Raw genomic sequence first — 18,493 nt, forward strand, 5'->3', positions numbered from 1 at the left:
TCTAAAGAAACAGAATTAATGTGATGAATGTGTCTGTTAAAAGGGTATACTCGTTAGATTGGCTTATAGCATGAAGTCTTAGTAGTTCAACAATGGCTGTCTCACACTGCAGAGGCTAAGAATCCACCAGGTTGGATATCTCTGCAGCCGCCTTTTGTGCTGAAGGCCTAGAAGATTCTTGAACAGCTGCTGCTGTTTAGTCTGTGTTGTAATCCCAATGGTTCTAATATTTGTGAAGGAATGTTGCAGCCACAGGACAGATGAGCTTGCTAGCAAGAGTGAGAGCAAGCAGGCAAGAGCAAAGTTTCCTTCTTCTGAGTCCTTTTATGTGGGCTACTACTAGAAAATATGGCCCAGATTTAGGGTGGTTCTCCCTGCTTCGTAATCTGATTAAGAAAATCCTCACAAGAGTGCCTGACATCTTGGGTTTTAATTGATTCCAGATAGTCAAATTGACAACCAAGATTAGCCGTCAGTGGATATTTCAGCAATGGTATGAATAAAGATAGCAGACTGCCATATTTCAAGTGGTTAAAGGATAAAGTTTGGGAAACTTAAATAACATTCATTGGGTTCAAATACTTATTTTAATTTATTTTTATTTTATGTGCATTAGTGTTTTGCCTGCATGTATATCTGTGTGAGGGGGTCAGATCTTGGAATTATAGATGCTGTGAGCTGCCATGTGGTTACTGGGAATTGAACCTGGGTCCTCTGGAAGAGCAGTCAGCGCTTTTAACCGCTGAGCCATCTCTTCAGCTCTGGGTTCAAACATTTCTGTGTAGTTCAAAATGGCCTTGAACTGACAGCAGTGTTCCTGCCTAAGCCTCCTAAATTCTGGTATTACAGGCAGGATCCACTGTGCCCGGAGTGGGTTTGCATATTTTTTTATAAGATGAAGACTTTCTCCAAATGCAGTAGTCCTGTTTTATGTATTCATTCTTTTTCTCTTTACTGGATGGTGCTAGGGATCAAACCCAGAGCCTTGCATATGCAAGGCAATTGCTGTCCCACCGAGCAGCACCTCAGCTTCCTACTCATTCATTTTAAAGGAATTATTGAACATGTGCTTGTGCCAGGCTTCAACAGAGCAAACAGATGTGTGTTAGGTCTCTAGGAAATCACCGTTCAGTAATGACTTGACTGTTCTAATGCATAAGTACAGTGTGGGCCGCTGAGGTGGCCCAGTGAGTAAGGTACTTGCTGTCAAGCCTAATGGCTTGAGTTCAGTCCCTCAGACCCTGATAGCTACATATCTGTTTATTCTATGAAGCCTGGCATGCACCACTGTGCCTGGCCCAATTGCATTTCTTAATCCTAGACATTCTGGTGTTGGGTTTTATAGCTGGTTATTCTGGGATGGTTCTTTTTTTTTTTCAGGTTCTTAAATTGGAAGCTCCACATGAGTGTTTTGTGGTGTAACTAGTTCTTCACTTCCCAATTCACAAAGGCTGTACACTACACATCACACATTGTACACTAAAGGTTCCTCAAATACTTGTTTTTAAGAGAGCTCAAAGATGAAGGTCCCCCTGGTATGCCTAACACAATAACTCTAATTGCCCTCTCTAGGAATAAGGTACCACCATGTTCCATCCTTACGTGGCACGCAGACCTCTGGCTACCTTGGCATGCCATAATGGGAAGTCGTTTGGGGAGTTATGTATGGCAGTCGTCCTGCTAAAACAGTATTGGTTTAAGCTGATTGATTCTTTGTGTATGGCCTGGGGTGACATAGAGCCTGTGGTTTTCACACTGCTTGTGGCATCCCACTGACAGCACTAAATGTTCAGTAGCAAGGCTAGAAATAAGTTTATGAAATTCATAAATAATATTCTACCCCAGAGCAATACAGGACTAAATTAACTTGGCCAAAAGCAAAACTAAGGATTTTTGGTCTTGTCTGTGCTCATTTCTCATCGAACAGTATAAACATGTAAAGAAATACCCAAGAATCTGCCTTCCCCACTACACTGATTTGCTAAGCAGCTCATTCTTCTAGTTTTACATTTTGTGTTCCTGAGGATAGAAACCACATGCAGGCAAGAACTGCACCTCTAGCTTAGTCATTTTTCCCCTGCTTTGCTGGGAGTAGCTATACAAGTCTTTCTTGGGAATGGGTGTGTACTTTTACAGTATTTGTTAGCATGTGCTAATTGTACAAAGTAATGAGTGTCATTATGACATTTTCATATGTGCATATGAAATGCTTTGATCTAGATATGCTTGTTTTGTTTTGAAGTGGGTCTGCTATGTTTCCCTGGCTAACCTAGAACTCTTTTGTTTTGTTTCTTTTCTTTCCAGTTTTTCAAGACAGCGTTTCCCTGTGTAGCCTTGGCTGTCCTGGAACTCACAATGTTAGAGAACAGGCTGGCCTCTAACTCAGAGATCCATCTGCCTCTCTGCCTCCCAAGTGCTAGGTTTAAAGGCGTGTGCTACCACCTCTCAGCTTGGCCTGGAACTCTTTATATAATCAGGCTGGCTTTAAACTTGTGGTCTTCCTCCTCTGCCTCTTGAGTGCTAACATGACAGGCATGTGTTATCATATCCAGCTTAGAGATACATTTCCAGGGGCCACCCTTGGAATCTAGGATCTCTCTGGTCTCCTTAATGGTTTACAGTGGCAGTTGCCTTTTTGTTTGGGGGTTCTTTGTTGTTCTTGTTTGTTTGTTTCAGTTTCTCTAGCCTTCATTTTGATTTTAGGAACTATATATTTCTATTTTACAGCAACCCAATTTCTTCACACTATTCCTTCTTTTAACATCTTTTACCAGTTGACCATCTTTAAAGATCCATAGTAACTTGCTGTATCTTATATCAACTATAACCCTTCTGACTTTTTTATTCCTCACCACTTCTCAGCCTTCTGTCTAAGTCTGCTGAATCATTGCAGATGCTAAAGAGCTCATAAGGTTGATATCTCTGCCCCTTCCTCTTCACCGTCTCCTCCTTCTTTTCTTACTTTTCAATGTCAGAGACTGAATTTATTCTTATTACTTGCCATACACTAAGACCTCCCATTTGTGGTAGGTCTGCTTTAAACCTCTAGCATATTTTTACCATGTCCTACCAATGAGACACTAACATATGGTGGTATCTCAAGTGTTTGGCTGTTGTTGGACTAATTCCTACTAGACTGTGAGCTTTATGAAGGCAAGGAGCTGTGCCAGCGTAGCTTCCAGAACAGGCCCATCACGGGTTCTAAGATGGTTACGGTTATGAACTTCTGCAGCCCCGATCTTGGTGCTTAGTATGTCTCTAACTCACCAAGGCTTCATTCCTGGGTACCAGGAAGCCAGGACTAGGCTGTTTGGTTGCTTATATTTGTGGATTCCCAGTGGGTACCACCTCAAACTGTACTCCTTTCTTTCAGTTTACTATTAAACCACTGGATAAGAAAATTGATGTCTTCAAGTTTAACTCCTCGAAGCTGCGTGTTAATAAGCTGGTAAGTTGAGGTCCTTGTGCTCATGACAGAGGACTGAATTTTTTGAGGAATTAAATGCGCTATATGTAGTATGCATGTATGTGTATTGCCTTTTTTAAGCTTCTCTGCCGAGGAGATGGCCCTAGTTTCTCTTGCTAAGAGGTGTGAAATATTTGATTTGGTAACCTACAGAGTTAATGAGCTAACTTTTTTTTTCTGGTAAAGGAATAAAATCTAAGGCTTCCTGCATGCCCGGAAACACTCTACCACCGAAGTATAGCTCAGCCCTCCACTTGTCATGTTGATTTGCACTTTATAATTACTAATGAAGTCCCATTTTATAATTTGTTGACCAAATCTAATTTCCTGTTCATTCTTGCTCATGTCTTTTGGCCACTTTCCTGTTGGGTTGTTTGTTTGTTTGTTTGTTTTCTTTATTATTACCCTTTTTCCTTGTGAGATTCACTTTCCTTCTCTATGATGTCATGACAAACAATTTTCACCTCTCATGTTGACACATTTGTTCCTCTGTGTTTTCTTACTTGACATCTTTCATTTTCCTGATTTTCAAATAAAAGTTACCTTTGAAATTGGAATCAGCTTTTTGGCATGAGGGAGAGAACCAGCTTATTTCTTTGTATGTGAATAACCCAGCATCCTGGTTGGTCTTCCCTGTCCCCCTGATCTGCCTTGCCACACCTTGACTTAGGAGACTATGGTTGGTACATTTGGGTGACTAATGGAGTGTCTTCTCCTCACTTGTGATTTTTATCTCCTGGATTATCTGAGGCACCTTCTTGTAGATATTTCCAAAACAGAGCATTAGAAGCCATCAGCAGGGCTTTTGTGTTTTATTCCATTTCACCCTCAGGTTTACTGCTGGCATGGTAGGCTGGTAGGCAGCCAAATAGATTTGTGTGCTTACCGTGTTCTCTGTTTCTGTGACCACAGATTCTCCAGCTGTGTATTGGGAACCATGACCTGTTCATGAGGAGGAGGAAAGCTGACTCTTTAGAAGTTCAGCAGATGAAAGCCCAGGCCAGAGAGGAGAAGGCTAGAAAGCAGGTGAGGAAGGCTATGTTCGTCTCATTTGCTCTGTGTATGTATGTATTTGTGCACTTGATGTTGGAGGCCACAGGTCAACCTTGAGGTATCATTTCTCAAGAGCCATCTACTTTGCCTTTTGAGGCAGCGTCTCTCAGTGGACCAGGGACTCAGTGATAAAGCTAAGCCAGGAAGTCCTCAGGCGCTGTCTGTCTCTACCTCCCTAGTATGCTATCATGCCTGGTCTTTTTCATGGTGCTAAGGCTCAAACTCGGGTCTGCATAGCAAGAGCTTTACTAAGCTTGAATTTTTCCTTCTGGTCTTTTGTTTGTTTGAGACACATTCTTACTGTGTAGTCCTGGCTGGCCTGGTACAGTCGGTGGACCCCAGTCGGGCCTCAAACCAAGACAGTTTTCTTGCCTCAGCCTCCCTAATTCTGGGATCACAGATGTGTACACCATGGCCAGCTAAGACATGGCTTTTTAGGGCTAACAAGGTGCTTGTCAGGGAAAGGCACTTGCTGTGCAAGCCTGACACTACCTGAAACCCATGTAAGATGGAAAGAAAACTGATTCCACAGAGTTGTCCTCTGATGTCCACACTTGTGCCAGAGGACATGCACCACATACTTCATGCAGCCACTCACACATACAAGAATGAATAATAACAACTAAAATCCTTGTTTTAATTGGTGCTGCTTTTGGTCAGCCTTGGCCTACAAGATAAGGAATAGCTGTTGTCAGCTAGAATATTATGGTTATAGATGCACCTGCTCTTTTTTCATTTCTGTTGGATCTTTATTAGCTAATGCCCAGATAGTGGGCAGTCAGCTATGGAAATAAGCACTTGGGCTGGTGAGATGGCTCAGTGGGCAAACCTGACAGCCTGATTTGATACCCGGAGTCATGTGCTAGCTAGAAGGAGAAAACGACTTCTACGAGTTGTCCTCTCACTACCACAGGCACACCTGCATGCATGAATAAGTAAACATAAGAGAAATGTTAAAGGAGATTTATCAAACAACCTCAAGGTCTGAGATGGGTGTGGTGACATGTTCCTTTAATCCCAGCACTCCAGGGAGGAAAGGCAGGCAGATCTTTGTGAGGCCAGCATGGTCTACAAAGCGAGTCCAGAACAGCCAAGGCTAAACAGAGAGCCTTGTCTCGAAAAACCAAAAGAAAGAAAAAGAGAGAGTGTGTGTGAAAGAGAGAGAGAGAGAAAAAGGAAGGAACAAAGGAAGGAAAGAAAGAAAAAAGCTAAGACCCTTAGTCGTTCCTATACTTTTAATTGTTATCACAGAGTTGGGACAAGATAGCCAGGCATGGTTTTGTCTCTCTGTCTGTCTAGCTATCTTTCTTTATGTATGTCTCCTCTGCCAGGTCAGTGCCCTTTCTAATTAGATGGTGATAGACTACAAAATGGCATTTTCCGTGCGTGCTGTGGGATGCTAATTAGGCTCCCAGCTGTACTTCCTCACTGCAGGTCAGTCTGGGCACACATGGCTGAGCCTCTGAAGGTGTGCTGGTAGCACCTACCGGCAGACTGGACTAGCTACATCATTGTTTTCTTCTCACAGACCTTCTCTGTTCACTGAAATCCACAGCTAATTTGATCCTTGCTGCTGAGAATATCAATTGTGGTTTGGGATGAACTGTTTGATAGAGCAGCTACAGCTGCAGTTGGCTCCCCTCAGGACTCACAAGCTCAGAGGTGTAATAATTAGTCTGTGTGGTATTATCTGATCTGGGAACTCCAGAGAGGCTGGCTCCGCGCCCCAGGCTTTAGAGAGAAATGCCCAGTTTGAGCCAGTGAGCTGTGCGCTTGCCCTTGGTTTGCTTTCTGGGACAGTAGGCCATCAGTGTGCTCCTTAGGATGCCTTAGGGGTGAGGCTATAGGTTCTATTGAACAGAAATGTGCTACTAAACTAGCGTGGGCATAGCAGTGTCTTTAAAAAGCATATTCTTTGACTTGCGTCTTTCAGTAGAGTGAAGTTTAGAAGTTAGAGATCTAAAGGCATCAAGGGAAGTTATGGGCCCTGGTGCCTGGGCCCTGGAAGAGAATAGTGCAAATGCCATTCAATGGAATCTGGCAACCCTATAACTAAATCTTTTCTTTAGTACAAGACTCAGTTTCCTCATCTGTCAAGTGGAGCTAGTGATGCTTCTTTCCAGAGAACAAATTTTACCTAAAAATCTTCGTAAGTCATAACTGTCTTTGAAAACAGGAAGTCCTTTATTATTTAGGATGAAGGTTTCATGAAAAGTACAAGGCTGGGAACTGACAACTGCCTGGATCTTTTTTTCAAAAGGAGAATGGAAATAGAAATTGTGTTTTAGTAGAAAATGAAGAACAGGTTGCCAAGCTGTTCACTGAGATCAAGAAGAAAATCAAAGAATTTACTTTATTGCTTGTCTATTTTGCATGATTCTTTCAATTAAGATGTCCTAAGTGGGGGCTGGAGAGATGGCTCAGAGGTTAAGGGCACTGCTTGCTCTTCCAGAGGTCCTGAGTTCAATTTCCAGCAACCACATGCTGGCTCACAACCATCTATAATGAGATCTGGTGCTCTCTTCTGGCGTGCAGGTGTACATGCAAGCAGAACATTGTATACATAAAAAATAAATAAATCTTTAAAAAAGATGTCCTAAGGGGGTCTTCATATTTAGAAAGGATGGCCTTGTAGTAGTAGAATTTGCGTGAAATTGAAGCAAGAAGGAGTAATTAGGAGCTGGAGAGATGGCTCAGAGATTAAGAGCACTGGTTATTCTTCCAAAGGTCCTGAGTTCAATTCCCAGCAACCACATGGTGGCTCATAACCATCTACAGTGAGATCTGCTACTGTCTTCTGGTGAGCAGGCCGAATGCTGTATAAATAATAAACAATAAATGATAAATCTTTTTTTTAAGAGTAGTAGTTAAACATGATTTTGTTATCTAAAGCAGAATATAGTACATTGGTCACTTCTGGCTTCTGCTCTCTGAAGTCAGTGCCTTGGGAGTCACAGGAAACTCTGCTGTCTTTAGTCGTGGTGCTATTATTAAGCTTGGCAGGTGGCACAGTTAACACTATGATCCAGAAGGCTAGGGGTGCCAGTAAAGGCATTGTTGTACTGTTTCTGTAAGGGTGGGGTCTGTGTTCCTGCTCTGAGTTGCCCCCGCATGGAGCTGTACAAGACTGCAAAAGCCACTGCAGCTTCGCGCTGTGAAATTCTGTATGGGAACTATCATTCTCTTTAAGCGGATGGAGAAGTGGCACTATTGTGGATGAAACTGTGTGAAGGGGCCATATGGACTAGAAATGTGAAGGTGAACAGATAAGAGAGCTGCTTTTTCTGGACCCCTGTTTTGGGGAGGAAAAACCTATATGGAGAACTTCCAGTCACAGGGCAGGACTCTGTGAGGTTTCCTAAATAACAGAACACTGTAAGGTCAGACAGACCGTATTGTGTGCAAGAATGTTTTTTTCTCTGCATGTGGGGACTGAGTTTGGGTTTTGTTATTTGTATTTACTACTGGCATTTGTTTCAAGCAGTACAGCTTTTAATTCTGCAGTTAGTTTAGGGCCAAGGGCAGCAGACAAGAATGACCCAGGCTTTCTAAAGGGAAGACAGGAGAAAGGTCCCCCCAGTGGAGAGGGAGGCTCCAGAAACTGGCTGTTCTTGGGTTTCTGGAGCACTGTGACATGAACCTGTTCTTTCATTCCCAGATGGAGCGACAGCGGCTGGCTCGAGAGAAGCAGATGCGGGAGGAGGCAGAGCGTACAAGAGACGAGTTAGAGAGGAGGCTTCTGCAGATGAAAGAAGAAGCCACCATGGCCAACGAAGCTCTGGTGATTTCCGAGGGTTAGGGCCCGGAGGATATACGGGCACTTGTGGAGTTAGGCCTCCTACAGACCATGAATTTATTTGTTTTTAAAACACCAGTGCCTTTTCTTACTAGAAAATTTAGGTCAGGTTCATTTGCAACCAAACTATACTTTCAAAACTGAGATTCCTTTGAATTAGAAATTATTGGCCTTGGCCCTAGCAATTTTTGAGAAGTAGTACTAGCCATAATCTGGGAGTAATCCTTTGCATTGAAGGATAGTTGTATAGTTCCTACCTCTTCCTGCTAGCTGCCAGTAATACCACTCCAACCTCAAAAATGCCTAGGACTGGGATGTGGCTCAGGGGCAGAGCCCTTTTCTTACATGCCCACAGTTTGTATTTATTTTTCTGGAGTGGTAAGTGGGAAGAGGCAATTTCAGATATCCCAGACTGGACTTGAATTCATTATATAGTCAAGGATAACCTTGAACTCTTGATCCTCCCTGACTCATTTCACAAATGGTTGGATGAAAGGCATACCTGCCGTGCCCAAGCTGCCTTGTTTTTGATTCTTCAGCACTGCAGGGAAATAGTCTCCAGACATTTGCACAGGAGTGGGCTGTGGGCATGACACCTCTGCTTTTGAATCAGTGACTTAAAGGGACAGAACACAGTTTAAATTGCTCATTCCCTCATAAGCATAAGCTTCAGCAGAAATGCGTTCTCTACATAGATGCTTTTGTTTCTTTTTCCCATGGTAGAGCCTACAAAGCCCTGCTGAATAGTTGCAGTGTGTAGCATGTCATCTGTTGTCAGGCAGACTGGGAATCTCTCAGTGGGAAGGCACAGGGAGATTAAGACTGGCTCTTAGGGGGCTGGAGGGATAGCTCAGAGGTCAAGGGCACTGGCTACTCTTGCAGAGGACTAGGTTGGATTCCCAGGACCCATGGGGTAACTCAAGATTTGTAACTCTAGCCCCAGGGGATCCAATGGCCTCTTCTGGCTTCTAAAGGTATTACATCTGCGTGTACAGGTGCACAGACATATACGCAGACAAAACACCTATACACATAAAAATAAAAGTAAAGAAATAAGTGAATAAAAAAGGCTGGTCCTTGCTGCCCTGTGCAGGGGGCCCTGGTATAGGGAGATAAGCGTGCTCACTCTCTTGAGACTACTTTTCCCTACATGGTAAGTAGGCGCTGATCCTACACTAGCTGAGAGCACTTTTCTTCCCAGATGCGATCTGAGGAAACAGCTGACCTGTTGGCTGAAAAGGCTCAGATCACAGAGGAGGAGGCCAAGCTTCTGGCACAGAAGGCTGCAGAGGCTGAGCAAGAGATGCAGCGGATCAAGGCCACAGCCATTCGCACCGAGGAGGAGAAGCGCCTGATGGAGCAGAAGGTGCTGGAGGCTGAAGTGCTGGCGCTGAAGATGGCTGAGGAGTCAGAGAGGAGGTGAGTGATCGTCCTGGGCCCTGAAGCCTGCTGAAGGCTCATCTGCTTGGTCCCAACCCTACTGGAGCTGGTTGTAGCATCCTCAGACTTCTCTGTTGTAGGAACAGGACTACAAGACTTCTTCCTGAACAGGCTGGTGGGATGACAGCTACTGGGAGGGCATAGGACATAGTTCTCTTTCCCAAGGAACCTTTCTGTCGTGCACTCACAGCAGACTCCTGTCCTTCTAATAGGGAAGTGTGCAGGAAAAAACAGTTACGCATACCATAGACTGCTCTTAGCCAGAGAGGAGAAGAGGTTCTTTTGCACTAAGGGGGGTAGGAGCAGTGTGTTGGAAAGATGACTCAGGTTAAGAGCATTGACTGCTCTCCAGAGAATCTGGGTTGGATTCCCAGCACCCACATGGTGACTTGCAACCATTTGTAATTCCAGTTCTAGGAGATGCAACCCCCTCTTTGGCCTCCATGGGTACCAGGCATGCGCATGGTACAAAAACATACATGCATGCAGAACACCCATACACATAATACAGTAATTTCTGAAATGGGAAGGGGGGCCAGGGAGATGGCCTTACCAGTAACGTGCCTGCTGCACAAATATGAAAACCTGGCTTTGCATCCCAGCAGCCAAGTAAGTGCGATGGCAGTGTCTGCAGCCTCAACAAAAGAGCTGGGGAAGGCAGGCGGATCCATGGGACTCACTGGCGAGCCAGTCTAGTTGAATTAATAAGCACACATTTACTGAAAGACCGTCCACTGAGGTGGGGAGCAGTAGAGGATTATACCCCATACTGACCCTGCACAGGCTCACACACAAGAATGTTTATCCCGCACACGTGTGCGCGTGCACACACAAAATCAGCTTGGTTCTTTTCATTTTGATGCAGGTCAGTGGCAGTTATTTACTTCAAAAGGCAAACTACCCATTTCCCTGCAGTTTTTCAGGTAGTTAGGGGAACAGGGAATTGTGTATTTTTGTGACCAGGTTGCCTGAGCTTGTGCCCAGGGGGAAGGATAGAACTATTGTCTGTACTCTTCAGACTATTCTAGGCTCTGGATTGTTCTAGTCCTGCAGCCTTCGGATAAACTCTGACACAGTCCCCATAGCATCTGGCTCTGTTGATTTAGAGCACTTGAATTTGGCTCTTAGCTACTAAGGTATATTCACTACAGTTTTTCTCACCACTTTTACATGTCATTCTGAGAATGTGGTTCCTTGATGCCTATCTACTCCAGGCCCCTTTCTGTGTATGGATCATGTCTCTAGGGCTAGACCTCTGTAGAACCTTCCAATGCTACACCTAACCCATCGAGCAGGTCTCTGCACCAAGACATAGATGCCCTCAGTGATGGGACTTCTTCCTGCCCAAGGAAAGTGGATACTTGGCCACTGGGGGGACCTTTCTCCTGTCTTCCCTTTAGAAAGCCTGGGTCATTCTTGTCTGCTGCCCTTGGTCCTAAACTAACTGCAGACTTAAAAGCTGTACTGCTTGAAACAAATGCCAGTAGTAAATACAAATAACAAAACCCAAACTCAGTCTCCACATGCAGAGAAAAGAGCATTCTTGCACACAATACGGTCTGTCTGACCTTACAGTGTTTTACTGGAGGTTTGAAGAAGCAGTTCTTTCACATTCTGCCCTTTCTGGCCCTTGTGCAAGGCTTGTGCTCTCCTTTGCCCAGCTCACTCTTCACCTAGAAACAAGCAGAGTGCCTCTGGGCCCTACCTATGCTCCCGCCTCACCACCTGTTCTGTTGTTATTGTTTGTTTTGAGACAGGGTATCACTATGTGGCCCTGGCTGGCCTAGAACTCACTGTGTAGATCAGGCTAGCCTAAAACTCAGAGATCTGCCTGCCTCTGCCTCCTAGTGCTGGCATGGAATACCACACTTCTAGTTTTTGTTATTTTGAGATTGCATCTGCCTGTGTTGCCCAAGCTGACCTCCGACTCCTGGGCTTAAGTGATTCCTCTGCCTCAGCCTTGGGGGTAGCTGGCACCAAAGGCACAAACCACTGCACTTTGCTGGATCGCAGAACTGCCGCTTCGGTTGTTTCCCAGCAGCTACCCATATTCCATTCTAGCTTTACCATTGAGATAAACGGTACCCAGGAATACTGTTCTGGCTTCCTGTAGATGTCCCTGACACATTGTCCTTCTTTGCCTTGTTAGGTGCCAGGTACAGGGTTAATCCAGGTCTTTGCTCTGGATGTAAGGTGTCTGCACACCCTCTCTGTCCCCTTCGGAGGAGCTGACGTCTCTTTCTTTCTTTGCAGGGCCAAGGAGGCTGACCAGCTAAAGCAAGACTTGCAGGAAGCCCGGGAAGCAGAGCGAAGAGCCAAGCAGAAGCTCTTAGAAATGGCCGCCAAGCCCACATACCCAGTGAGCCTGCCTCAGTCCAGCCACTTTGGGCTGTTTTGGTCTGGCAACTTCCCTAAGCCTCTGAGCCTTTTAGTTCCCCTCACAGTGCCTTTAGGGTGACAAAGCAAGTTGTGGATTGGACCCTCCTAGTCTGCCATTTAGCCCTGGGCTGACTAGTCAGTTACCTCTCTTGTTATGTAGATAAAAGACCTTTGGGCCCTTCCAGCTCTGGAATGTTTGTAACTGTGTTATAGTCTTTACCTCAAGAGAATTGGCTGTCTAGCTCCCTACTGCCAATCTAAATGTAATGTTCAGCTATCAGTATATGCTATTGCTATGATGTGGTTCTGTGAGGGGCCTGACTACTCCTCAGCAAATCACTGCTGTGCTAAGATTAGCTGCCAGCCTGGGTTGGGGAACAGGGAGGCTGGCTTGTACTAAGTAGGATCACAAGATGAGAAGACATTGCTTCCCTTCATTTGCTCTGAACAACCCAATCCACACAGTTTTGATCACTTGTTCTCTGTCCATATAATATCATCAATTGGAAATCTCTACCTGACAGATATGCACATGTACCCAGATCACAACCCAGCCCTGCAAGAAGGAAAAGCTCAGTATGGCTGCGTTTTGCAGAGGACCAGGATGCCCTACTGGGCAGGGAAGAAAGGATGGGATATTCTAGGCAAGGACACCATGTATTCACAGCACAGACACATAACTCATTCACACATATGCTACACACATACTGCACAATTGTGCACATGAGAAACACACTGCACGTTTGTGCACATGGTACATTCACATATGGCACAGATGAATTCAGGACACAGAGACATAAGAGCCCCAGGTTTGAGTTGGGGGAATGTGAGCAGTTTGCTATTGCCATGTGTCCTTGTTATCTATCCCTGAGTAACAAGTAACCCCAAACACCATTATTTGTCTCTCGGGCATGGTGCATTAATCAGGCTCATGTCTTCTCTCAAGAGCTCTCAGATGGTCACAGTCAGGTGACAGCTGGGATTTTGGTAGTTTGAGGGCTCGGCTAGCCTGTGTACCTGAAATACATGTGTTTAGAACATCTATTGGAGCAAACGTTATAAACTGCTCTTCTTTAGCAATGTGTCTCGGAGGACAGCACAGCAATTCCTTAATCACATCATGTCAGATGGGTGGATTGTAATTCAGCTAGCCAGTCCCTGTAGATGGGTATTTAGTATGTTTTCTGTAGCAATTTTGAATACAGCTTCACGGAACGTTCCTGAACACAAATCTTTGCGCTTGCGCGCGCGCACACACACACACACACACACACACACACACACACACACACACACACGTGACAGTTTTGGTAAAAATCAGTTCTCATAAGTAGAACTGTGAGGTCTGATGTTCATTTGTGACACCTGCCAAAGAGGTTATGCCAGTTTCTGTTTTCATGAGCAGAAACAGGTCCTGGCTAGTGTTCTTCCTCTCTGAAGTATCAGGTAAATAGTCATCTGTAAGTTATACCTCCACAGACCAGACCTTCACATACCCAAAATTCAGCCCTAGACATCATTACCTAGATGTCCCTGCTCGGAGGCACATTTGACACTCTGCACACATTCTGCCTCAGAGCTCATTGCCATAAATGAAAGTTGAGAGGTTCTGTTCCTTTCAAACACTGTCCCAGACTCAGTAAAAGATCAAAGGATGAAAGGCCAGAGTCTGCCTTCAGAACGTCTGTAGCCGTAGAAAGAAAAAGACATAACCACAAGGGACCTCTGCAGTGTGGCCCTGAGGAAAGAGCCGCCCGCTGTGCACTGTGCACACTGTGCTCAAGAGCTGCAAAGGGAAAGGGCTTTGGTGAAAGACTGAAGGAGCTGAGAACCTCGAAAGAGAAATGGAGAACTTGCTAGACGTGATGTCATATACCTGTAGTCCTGGCACTCAGAAAGCTGGGATAGAAGGCTCACCAGTTTGAGACCAGTTTCGGCCATGTGGTGAGATCCCATCTCACAAGCAATAACAACAACAAAAACAACAAAACAAGAGAGACTCGGGCTGGGGACATAGCTCAGTGGTGGAGTGTTTACCTAACATGCACAGCCCTAGGACCACAGAAAATGACAGGGAAGGAGGAAGAAAGGGGAGAGCAGCAGGGAGGGGGAAAAGGATACATGTTAAGTGCACAAATGAGAACGTGGCATGGCCCAAGGATAAACAGTACTGTCCACAACTTGACAAATAATGAGGGACACTAGAGAGGTAGATAGGGGTTGTATGTTAGGTGACCTTTCGTTGTGAGATGAGAAGGTCCTGAAAGCAAGTTTAATGACATCACCTTACTAGCCTTCAAGCCCTTCTTTGGCTCTCTTCTGAATCTAAGCCTCTGTCATACCAGCAAAGCCTTTCTGATCCAAAGCCAGTCACTTACCACCCCTCCACAGGGTCACTTCAAATGCCCAGGGCTCCTGTTGCACCCTCTGCCACCATGCCTCTTGCCTGGCACCCTTCTCCTTTGGCACATTCACTGATCCCCACGGACGTAGCTCCCTAGCAGACCTCTCCAACCTCCTAAGATTCCATTCCTCCCCTGGCTAGTGTCCACCTTATTTAACAGGATTGCAAACACATCTGCTTTGTGAATAAGACTTTGGTCTGCTTAGAGCCAGGGAGCCTGTCTTCTCTGTGTCTCCAGCTCCGAGCCCAATGCCTGGGAATTTCCTAAATGAAAAGCTGAGTATAAGTTTGTGTTTGATTCAAGTGATCATGGAAATGATGAGATCTGAGCAGAGAAGGTTGGCTTGTCTGAATGTGGCTGTTTTGGGACCACAAGTACTGACTCCTAATCTGAGCATTCTCACTGACAGCCCATGAACCCAATCCCAGCCCCGCTGCCTCCTGACATACCGAACTTCGACATCATCGGTGATAGCCTGTCGTTCGACTTCAAGGATACTGACATGAAGCGACTTTCCATGGAGATAGAGAAAGAGAAGTATGTACCCTCTGTGCCCTGCTTGGGGCAGTCATGAACATGAGTGAGTGGGTGTGGCCTAGGAAACAGAGGTCACAACAGCAGCTAGTCATTACCTACAGAGGTCTGCTTTGTGATCACCCACTAGAGAACAAATTTCCTTATTAGAAATTAAAGATAAGAGATCAGGACAACAGTCACCAGCCAAGGATGAAAATAACACTTGATTATGATGATATCCTGGAGTTTATAGTGGTTTAAACCTTGACGGAAGAATAGGACTGGGTTATGGTGAGTTCCTGAGTTAGACTGTTAGTTATACTTTGCAGAGTACTAAACTATAGTTTTCTTCGGGTCATGTTCTTTCTTCAGCCGTGGTTCTAGAACACAGGTGAAGAAAAAGGAACAAAAAAAAGTTCCTAGGCTGAGCAAAGCCATGGTCCAGGTGAGAAGAGTTCTACTATGCTGGCAACCCAGAGTGGAGCTTCAGCCCAGCCAGACCACAGCCACTTCTGTCAAGTACTGCCCTCTGCTCTGTGGTCAGCAGAAGTAGAGCGGAGACGGGGAGGAGGATCTAAGTAAGATCCCTCTCATTCCTTGAGCCAGAAGTAAATTGGTTAATAGTGCTACAGCTGGCAGAGATCGCAGTAACACTGTGGATTGAGCACCTGTGTGTCGTGGCTTCTTAGTGTTTCTCTTAATTCATGCCAAGTAACAAACATCCCACTGGCACCAAAGGCGGGTTTTAGGGACTGAGGAAATAGCTTAGTTCACAGAGTGCTTGCCTAATATACACAAAGCCCTGGGTTCAAACTCTAGTATAGTGGTACACACCAGTCATCTTAGAACTCAGGAAGTAGAAGTAGGAGCAATGAGGTCCAATCTCCAAAAACCAGTTCTAGTGTTCCACTTACATGAAGGAGAATAGACGTAGTTTGATGAGTTCACCCAGCATCCACATAGCTGTTGAGGAACAGGACAAGGATTGAAACCCCTTATTAATTGTTGTAAGAATAGCAATCTGGAGTCCAGCATGAACGATCAGGAAGCAGGCTAGTCTCCTCTGATCCCTCATGCTGAGAGAACAGCTAAGAAGCTGGTGATCCAGAGCTGCTGCTCTGAGCATCAGTCTGAGTTCCTTTCTCGTTGTCCAGATGTACATGTTTATGTGGTTGTGATCAGCATAAGGCCACATCCTGTTCTGTGTCTTAGTTTTTTATAGTTTGTATTTTCTTACTGTCTTAGGGTGTTTGGCTGTTATAACAAAATACCAGAGGCTGGAAAGCTTATAAATAGCAGAAGTTTACTTCTCATAGTTCTGGAAGCTTAGAAATCCAAGATCAAGGCATTGTAAGCTCAGTTTAATGAGAGTCTTCTTCCTGGTTTATTAATGGTACCTTCTCACTGTGAGCTTATATGCGTAAGGGGTCTCTCTAGGGTTGGTGTTTTGTTTTTTTGGTTTTTTTTTTTTTCCTTAAGGATATAAATCCCTAAAGGCTGATGAACTAATAACTTCCCAGGCCTTCACCTCCTAAAACGTTGGTGAGTCGTCTGAAGCATATAAATGGGGTGACACAGACATTCAGCCCATAGCACTTTTTCTGTGGCCCACAGAACTCAGGAGGAGGAGGCAGGAGGATTAAAGACTGGCAGAGCCCAGCAACTGGCTACAGTAATCCCTTCAGAATGTTTCCTTATGTTTGTGTTATATAGGTTTCTGTTTATGCTCTCGTAGTTAAACACTTTAACCTCTTCAGGTGAAAGTGGAGACCTATTTCTTCCTGATGTTGGCTGAGTGAGCGTCATCCATCTTTTTCTAAAGGTTTCAGAGTAAGTGGGAGAGTAGATGTGGCACTGAAGAGATCCCCTGGTTTACTGCTTCCAGAAGATAGAAACAGAAGCATGTGGGGTTCAGGAGGCTTCTGTGCTGTGATTCTTCATACAGACCCAAAGCTGTCTGGCAGGGGTTGTGTGTGGAACACTGTGAAAGTTTACCCAGGACTTTCTTCCTGCACAGAGGACCTGTAATTATTATCTCAATTATACTGATAGGGAAAGGGGTTCATAGCAGTTAAGTAGACAGCCCAAGCTCCCTTGGCTTCTGGGTGGCCAAGTTCAGGTATGAACCCCAAGCTTTGGCTCCAGGCTGCCACACTGAACAGCTTCTAAGTCATGCCTCATCTTTTCCCTGCCTCATTGTCCGCCCAGTCATAATGTGTGATTTCTTCTTGCCACAGAGTGGAGTACATGGAGAAGAGCAAGCATCTACAAGAGCAACTCAATGAACTCAAGACAGAAATTGAGGCCTTGAAACTCAAAGAGAGGGAGACAGCCTTGGACATCCTACACAACGAGAACTCGGACAGGGGCAGCACTAGCAGCAAGCACAACACCATTAAAAAGGTACCTGGGGTCTGCTGGGTTTGCTGAATGGGACATTCATGAAATGGGAGATTGGCATCTAGTTTCCTCAGGAGCCCAGGCATTAAACTGTTGGCTTTTCTTTTCTTTCTTTTTTTTTTTTTTTTTTTTTTTTAACATATACTTAGTTAAGGAAATGTTTCAACTGACAGAAAGGGAATTTAACCTGCCGATGACAGTGAACCCATTGGCTTGATGGAAGTGGAGCTCGTGTTAAAAGCTCTGATGAGATGAGTCCTTGTTTGAGGATGGGTTTTGATCTATCACTGAGCACTAAAGTGATTTTGTCTTTAAGGCCAATGGGACTTATGCCCAAGGAGCTGCCTCACTTAATGAGAATGCACAGTGAATTAGAGGCTGTTGTGTTAAGATCAGATTCTGAATCTCAAATTTTTTCATACTTAAAAGGAAGTATATAGGAGAACCTTACTGTTTAAAAAGATGAAACTTCCTTTATGAGACTCACAGAGTCCCATCTTTCTCTCCTGATATCTACAGTTCTCATCATTTTGGGGTTTAGAAGTTTCTCAGTCCTTGTTATCATCCCAAGAATGCATGTATCACTTATTTGGGCAAAGCAGAAAGGCTCTCTGGAAGTTAATGTTCTGCCTTTAGCTGATTGCCCTATAAAACGGGACTTACAAAGGGATTGGTGGGTTGGCACACAGTGGTAACCCTAGCATTCAGGATGCAGAGGCAGGAGGATTACAAGTTCAAGGCTAGCCTGGGCTACAGATTAAGACCTTGCCTTTTTTCCCTTGAGTTTGGGTGGTAACTTATATGATTAAGTTTCACTCTCTATTTCAGTCTGTAAAGCAGTCTCCAGTTCAAGGACTATCTCTGTTTTTAGTGATTAAGTTGTCACTGAAAATCCTAAGAAACCTGTGTCTCCCTGCTGTCACTCATAGATAGGTAGGTAGGTAGGTAGGTAGGTAGGTAGGTAGGTAGGTAGGCAGGCAGATAGATAGATAGATAGATAGATAGATAGATAGATAGATAGATAGATAGATAGATAGA

At 44.7% G+C, this 18,493-nt stretch overlaps 1 protein-coding gene across 5 annotated transcripts in view; it reads left to right on the top strand.

Annotated features, from left to right (window-relative positions):
- Nf2 (NF2, moesin-ezrin-radixin like (MERLIN) tumor suppressor) overlaps nucleotides 1-18,493 on the top strand; it is an 83,103-nt gene that overhangs the window by 48,244 nt on the left and 16,366 nt on the right. For all 5 annotated transcript variants that reach the window (XM_055623876.1, XM_055623873.1, XM_055623877.1 and 2 more), the window contains 7 exons: nucleotides 3,374-3,448; nucleotides 4,379-4,492; nucleotides 8,178-8,300; nucleotides 9,517-9,734; nucleotides 12,009-12,114; nucleotides 14,949-15,076; nucleotides 17,293-17,458. In XM_055623876.1, coding sequence (XP_055479851.1) covers nucleotides 3,374-3,448; nucleotides 4,379-4,492; nucleotides 8,178-8,300; nucleotides 9,517-9,734; nucleotides 12,009-12,114; nucleotides 14,949-15,076; nucleotides 17,293-17,458 — 930 coding nt within the window. The remainder of the gene's footprint in view (nucleotides 1-3,373; nucleotides 3,449-4,378; nucleotides 4,493-8,177; nucleotides 8,301-9,516; nucleotides 9,735-12,008; nucleotides 12,115-14,948; nucleotides 15,077-17,292; nucleotides 17,459-18,493) is intronic.

Source organism: Psammomys obesus, unplaced genomic scaffold (genome assembly GCF_907164565.1).
Source record: "Psammomys obesus unplaced genomic scaffold, mPsaObe1.curated_primary_1811, whole genome shotgun sequence".
In the NCBI taxonomy this organism is placed as follows: Eukaryota; Metazoa; Chordata; class Mammalia; order Rodentia; family Muridae; genus Psammomys; species Psammomys obesus.